The following is a 7501-nucleotide window of genomic DNA, read 5'->3' on the forward strand; positions in this document are numbered from 1 at the left end:
GCGCCCTAATTTTGCTCACTAACCTCCTATGTGGGACTTTATCAAAAGCTTTCTGAAAGTCCAGGTACACTACATCTATTGGATCTCCCTCGTCCATCTCCAGAGTTACATCCTCTAAAAATTCCAGAAGATTAGTCAAGCATGATTTCCCCTTCATAAATCCATGATGACTCTGACCTATCCTGTTACTACTATCCAGATATGTCATAATTTCATCCTTTATAATAGACTCCAGCATCTTTCCCACCACGGAGGTCAGACTAACTGGTCTATAATTTCCTGCTTTCTCTCTCCCACCTTTCGGAAAAAGTGGTACAACATTAGCCACCCTCCAATCTGAAGGAACTGATCCCGAATCTATCGAACTCTGGAAAATGATCACCAACACATCCACGATTTCTCGAGCCACCTCCTTCAGTACCCCGGGACTAGCATCAAGACTAGCATCAAATCCTATTGTCTTCACTATCAGTTTGTTGCACAGAATCTTGGGTCAGCTACAGGTGCTACAAAGTTCTGATGTACTGAGGTCCACCACAAGATTTCAACAGCAGAACAAAATCACAAACTATAAGGTCCTTTCAAATGCTGGGTTCAACAGTATGGTAGAAAGAGTAGTGAAACAATCACAGCAAAGCTCAATAGCAAACAATGAGGTTGGATATTTTGTATTTATTTCTTTTATTTATTTCTGGGGTTAGGTATCACAAATTTGACAGGAAACTTATGGCAGATTTCCAATTATTGATGTGCAATTTGATGGCTCCATTATGATTAAAGGCTGATAACAGTTAAGCAGTTAATATACAGTATCAAGTGAACTTTTCGTCAACTGACCCAACCTACCAAAGGTTGGGGGATAAATTAGATTCAATTACCTTCAGTTGATCAATTAAGATCTGTAAATAGGCATCAGCTTCAGCAAGTTTTTTGTCAAAATCTTGAACACTTGGAACAAATCCTGCTTCGACACCCTGTAAAGATAAAATAGTTGAAGTATGAGACTTGTGTGACAGCTACCAGGAAATATTCAAATAAATGGTCTGAAATATCAATTCTCCAACAATGAGCACATCAAACTCATATACACAAGATGTTCAAGCAGACAAAGGAAAATACAACTGCTCAAGCAAAATACTGTGGATTCTAGAATCTAAAATTCAGAAAGTGCTGCAAAAACTCAGTAGGTCTGGAAGCATCTGTGGAGTGAAAACAGTAGTATTAAATGGGACAATTCAGAAACAGATCTGAATGCAACGTAAAGGAAAAGAGAAGCGACTGGGGAAGAAAGCCTATAGGCAAAGAAACATGAGAAAAAAAAATCTGGCAGAAGTTTTGATCTAAAACCACTGAGCTCAACTGAGTTCAGAAAGCTGTAAAATGCTCAGTTGAAATTTGAGGCACTATTCCTAGAAAATATGAAATATGAGCAGTAGTAGGGTTGTCAGGGTACTAATATTACATGGCCATTTGGTAAGACCATGGTGGCTATGAGCAATATTTCAACTCCACTCTCTGCCTACTCCTATACTCTTTGATTAGCCTTAAAAATAATCAATTTCCATATTTAAGACCATTCTCTGGAGACAAAGGTCCACAGCATTGAGGCCCTCTGAGAAAAAAAAAATTCTCATCTGTCTGAAGAGGGACAGAAACATCCTTTCAGCAACCACACTGAAGAGTCCCCTCAGGATCTTCTGGCTCTCAAGAAGTTAATCTCTCATGGTTCTAAAATCCAAGGACACCAGCCTTGGATAAGATAACCTTTATCTTAAGATAAGATAACCCTTCCTTTCCCTGCTATCAGTTGTGAACCTTCTCTGAATCACTTTTAATTCCATTTTATCCTTTTTGAATAAGGAAGCCAAGACTGTACACAGTACTCAAGACGTGTTCTCACCAATGCCTTTACAACTGTATCAAAACTATCATACAGTACTTCTATATTCCATTATCCTTGAAATAAATGGTAACATTCCACTTATCTTCCTCATCATTTGTTGTACTTGCAAACTAACCTCTTGTCATTCACACATTAGGATACCCAGATCCCCTGTTACAACAGAGCTTGGTAATCTAAACAATACGTTTCTTTATTATTCTTTCTGCCAAACTGGATAAGTTCAAATTACGAGAATCAACGTTTCGGGCATGAGCCTTAAATGGCACTACTGTACATCAGGGATAGTTGAAATATTGGTGTGTGGTAGTGATAGGGGTCACTGTATGCAGAGGCACAGATAGGTATTTCTGTGGTCACAAGCAAAGCTCCAGGATGCCCTCCTGGTGCAAGGGCCAAGGACGTCTCTGAGCATGAACAAGATTTCTGTTGGGGGAGGGAGAGCAACCCAAAGTCACAATCCATGTCAATACGAACAATATAGACAGAAAGAAAAATCAGGTCCTGCAAAGGGAATTTACGAAGTTAGAATAATAGAATCCCTATAGTGCAGATAGAGGCCATTTGGCCCACTGAGTCTGCACCAACCCTCCAAAGAGCATTCCATCTAGACCCACCAGCCCTATCCCCATAAACCTGGATTTAGCGTGACCATACCACCTAACCTGCACATCTTTGGACTGTGGACAGAAATCGGAGCACCCAGAGGAAACCCCCACAGACACGGAGAATGTGCAAATTCCGCAGTGACCCAAGGTTAGAACTGAATGCAGGTCCCTGGTGTAGTGAAGCCCTAGTAAGGTAGAAAATTGAGAAGTAGGATCTCTCAGGTTATAGTCTTGGGATTACTCCCTGTGCCATTGGCTATGAGGCCAGAAATAGGGAGATAACATAGTTGAATGCATAGCTGAACAGCTGGTGTAGGAGGGAGGGAGGGATTCAAGTGTCTGGATCCGTGGGGTCTCTTTCAAGGCAGGTGAGTCCTGTACAAGAAGGATAAGTTGCACTTAAAATGGAGGGGCACTAATATCCATGCAGAGAGGTTAGCCATCCAATTCGGGAAGATTTAAACTGGAGCAGTAGGTTAGCATGAACAGAGGTTAATCAACTAAGTCTAGTAGGAAAAATAGACGGGGCCAGTTTAGATACATCCAGGAGAGATTCTTGAATCAAGATGTAGATAGTCTAATTAGGGATGGGGTCACAGTAGCCTTGTATTGAGCAAAGAGCCGGGCTAGGTGATCAAAGTTTCAGCCTGGCAGCAGTTTGGGAACATGATCGTAATTCCATAAGTTTTAACATAGTTATGGAAATGGATAAGACTCATCGTTGAGTGAAAAGTGTTAAATTGGGGCAAGGCTAATTCACAACAGGAACTGGAAAAATTGGATGAGGGCAACTGTTTGAAGGTAATTCCATATCTGATGTGGGAGCCTTTTAAAAGCCAGTTGACCAGAGTTCAGGAACAGCATATTTCTGAGGTCGAAAAGATAAGGATTGCAAGATTTGAGAACCGTGAATGACAAGAGATACTGAAAGTTTAGTCAAAAATATAAAGGAAATGCATGTAAGATTGAGGTAACAAAACCAAATAACGCACTTGAACAGTATAAAGGAAGCAGGAAAGAACTTAAAAAAGAAATTAGGAGTACTAATAGGGGCCATGAAATGTCCTCGGCAAATAGGATTAAGGAGAATTGCAACACACGTCATGCTGATATTAGGAGCAAAAGGGCAACTAGTGAAAGGGTCGGTCCACTCAAGGACAAAGGAGAGAATTTATGCAGAGCCAGAGGACATAGGTGAGGTCCTTAATGAATACTTTGCATTGGTATTCACCAAGGAGAAAGACAATGGATGATGGTAAGTTGAGCATGGAGTTTTTGTTGGTATTCTAAAGCATGCCACTATTTAAAAGGTGATGTTGATGTTGGGTGTCTTGGAGGAGATTGTGGAGGCCTTGACAGAGAGCTTTACATCATCTTTAGCCACAGGAGAGGTCTCAGGAAACTGGAGAACTGTCGATGTTGTTCCTTTGCTCAACAAGGATAACTCAGGAAATTATAGGCTGGTGAGTCTCACGTTCAGGTTAATTATTGGAAAAGATCTTTAGGGACAGGATTTACCTGCATTTGGAGAAGAATGGACTCATTAGGAAGTCAGCATGGCTTTATGCAGTGGAGGTCTTGTCTCACAAACTTCATTGAGTTTTTTGAGGAAATGATAAAGCTGTTTGATGAGGATACGGCGATAGATGTTATCTACATAGACTTCACTAAAAGACTCAACAAGACACCTCATGGTAGGCTTGTCCAGAAGATCAAATTGCATGCAATCCATGGTTAATTGGCAAGTTGGATACAAACTGGCTTGGCCACAGAAGACAGAGGGTAGTTGTGGAGTGGTGTTCTTTTGACTGGAGGTCTGAGATCAGTGGTGTTCTGGAAGGTTCAGTGGTGGGAGCTTTGTCGTTTCTAATGTACATAAGTGATTTGGAAGAGAATGTCGGTGATCTGCTTAGTACATTTGCAGATGACAAGAAAATTGGTGGAGTTGTGGATAGTGAGGAAGAATATCAAAGGATGCAGGTTTTTGATAGATAGTGTTAACCTACTCCTGAACAGACTAGGATACAATGACATAAAGAGTTTAATTAATATCTTGGTTTTGGTCATACAATATTACTAAAAGATCTAAAATGATATTGTAAGTGTATCTGAAAATCAAAAATATCCTTCATTTGAAAAACAGTTGGTCCCAAGGCTTTTGGTAAAGGATTCCCAATCTGTAGTGTAGTATTTTTCACAACCTCACAATATCCCCTAAATACCTGAAAACCAATCGAGTATATATGAAGTAATATTGTTGCATCAAACAGGGAATCCTGGGAACCAAACTTCATACAGGATTCAACACAGCAAGATGATAATGATCAGGTAATCTGTTAAAGTGTCAGTTGAGGAATAAATTTTAGAATGGACACAACTTTAAATGACATCCTGATATTATATCAATGAAGCCATCTACTGTTTAGATCACACTGACAATATGAGCAGCAGGAAGAAGTAATCTAGACTCTGTGTAAAAGTACAAATTTTAAAAGTACCGAGGCTGATCAGTCAATCATTGCTGTATTGGCTCAGTGAAAGAACAACAGGATTTCATTTATTTTCCTAAACTACTTAAAAATTTTATTTTGAAATGTTATCTACCCGCTTTTAAAATCTTTTATGGATATGATCGACACCAGTCTTTACAGTAGGTCATAAATATTCCAACTGGTCACATTAAAACCATCTGAATACATCCCATCATGCTTTATGATTTTAACTTTATATTATCTATTTATGAAATCACTCAATAGCAGAACCATATTTTCTAAAATTTCAACATGAAATCTTTTTATTATGTTGAGCACTTTTTCTCATATATCTTTTCCAACATTCTTTTAATATTCCAAGTCTCTCTAACCTTAGAGAAAAATTCACATTAGTTACTTGATAATGTAATGAATGATCATAGTTAAACAAAAATTAGGTTCAATGGGTAAAACCAATTATCTTTGGCTCCCATGTGCTCAAGTTGAGTAGTTGTGCAGAGCAGAGAGCTACTGATCCACAGTGATTAAGAAGAACCTAGTTTTGATGGCTGCCTTGGTAGAAGTTTCATTGTTGACAAGGCAGATGCAGTAATACCCTTGGGTAGGTGATGATGTCTCGGAGAAAGTGAGGACTACAGATGCTAGAAATCAGAGCTCCAAATGTGTTGCTGGAAAAGCGCAGGTCAAGCAGCATCCAAAGAGCAGGAGAATCGACATTTCGGGCATGAGCCCTTCTTCAGGAATGAGGAGAGCGTGCCAAGCAGGCTAAGATAAAAGGTAGGGAGGAGGGGCGTTGGAAATGCGATAGGTGGAAGGAGGTTAAGGTGAGGGTGATAGGCCGGAGTAGGGGTGGAGGCGGAGAGGTCAGGAAGAAGAGTGCAGGTTAGGAAGGTGGTGCTGAGTTCGAGGGTTGGGACTGAGACAAGGTGGGGGGGGAGGGGAAATGAGGAAACTGGAGAAATCGGAGTTCATCCCTTGTGGTTGGAGGGTTCCCAGGCGGAAGATGAGGTGCTCTTACTCCAGCCGTCGTGTTGCTGTGATCTGGCGATGGAGGAGTCCAAGGACCTGCATGTCCTTGGTGGAGTGGGAGGGGGAGTTGAAGTGTTGAGCCATGGGGTGGTTGGGTTGGTTGGTCCGGGTGTCCCAGAGGTGTTCTCTGAAACGTTCCGCAAGTAGGCGGCTTGTCTCCCCAATATAGAGGAGGCCACATCGGGTGTAGCGGATGCAGTACATGATGTGTGTGGAGGTGCAGGTGAATTTGTGGCGGGATATAGAAGAATCCCTAGGGGTCTTTGAGGGAAGTAAGGGGGGAGGTGTGGGCGCAAGTTTTGCATTTCTTGCAGTTGCAGGGGAAGGTGCCGGGAGTGGAGATTGCATTGGTGGGGGGTGTGGACCTGACGAGGGAGTCACGGAGGGAGTGGTCTTTTCGGAACGCTGATAGGGGAGGGGAGGGAAATATATCCCTTGTGGTGGGGTCCGTTTGGAGGTGACGGAAATGATGACGGATGATACGATGTATATGGAGGTTGGTGGGGTGGTAGGTGAGGACCAGTGGGGTTCTGTCCTGGTGGCGATTGGAGGGGCAGGGCTCAAGAGTGGAGGAGCGGGAAGTGGAGGAGATGCGGTGGAGAGCATCGTCAATCACGTCTGGAGGGAAATTGCGGTCTTTGAAGAAGGAGGCCATCTGGGTTGTACTGTATTGGAACTGGTCCTCCTGGGAGCAGATGCGGCGGAGACGAAGGAATTGGGAACATGGCATGGTGTTTTTACAGGGGGCAGGGTGGGAGGAGGTGTACTCTAGGTAGCTGTGGGAGTCGGTCTTTTTGTAGTAAATGTCCGTGTTGATTCGGTCACCCGAGATAGAAATGGAGGGGTCTAGGAAGTGGAGGGAGGAGTCTGAGACGGTCCAAGTAAATTTGAGGTCGGGTGAAAGGTGTTGGTAAAGTGGATGAACTGTTCAACCTCCTTGTGGGAGCACGAGGCAGCGCCGATACAGTCATCGATGTAGCGGAGGAAAAGGTGGGGGTGGTGCCAGTGTAGCTGCGGAAGATGGACTGTTCCACATATCCTATGAAGAGGCATAGCTGGGGCCTCCTTTGGTTACTCCTTTGGTTTGGAGGAAGTCGGAGGATTGGAAAGAGAAGTTGTTCAGAGTGAGGACCAGTTCAGTCAGTTGAGGAGGGTGTCAGTGGAAGGGTACTGGTTGGTACGGCGGGAAAGGAAGAAGCGAAGGGCTTTGAGTCCTTCGTGATGGGAGAATGGAGGTGTACAGGGACTGGATGTCCATGGTGAAGATAAGGCGTTGGGGACCGGGGAAGCGAAAATCATGGAAGAAGTGGAGGGCGTGGGTGGTGTCCCAAATGTAGGTGGGGAGTTCTTGGACTAAGGGGGACATGACAGTGTCGAGGTATGCAGAGATGAGTTCGGTGGGGCAGGAGCAGGCTGAGACAATGGGTCGGCCGGGGCAGTCAGGTTTGTGGATTTTGGGCAGGAGGTAGAAA

The 7501-nt window shown here is 43.1% G+C and overlaps 1 protein-coding gene across 4 annotated transcripts in view; it reads right to left on the reverse strand.

The window, feature by feature from the left end:
* osbpl9 (oxysterol binding protein-like 9) overlaps positions 1-7501 on the reverse strand; it is a 172236-nt gene that overhangs the window by 92984 nt on the left and 71751 nt on the right. For all 4 annotated transcript variants that reach the window (XM_043699210.1, XM_043699208.1, XM_043699206.1 and 1 more), the window contains one exon: positions 879-974. Coding sequence is in view for 2 of the 4 variants with exons in the window: in XM_043699206.1 (XP_043555141.1) it covers positions 879-974 (96 nt within the window). In the remaining 2 variants the exon portion in view is untranslated. The remainder of the gene's footprint in view (positions 1-878; positions 975-7501) is intronic.

Source organism: Chiloscyllium plagiosum, chromosome 11, assembly GCF_004010195.1.
Source record: "Chiloscyllium plagiosum isolate BGI_BamShark_2017 chromosome 11, ASM401019v2, whole genome shotgun sequence".
NCBI lineage: Eukaryota > Metazoa > Chordata > Chondrichthyes > Orectolobiformes > Hemiscylliidae > Chiloscyllium > Chiloscyllium plagiosum.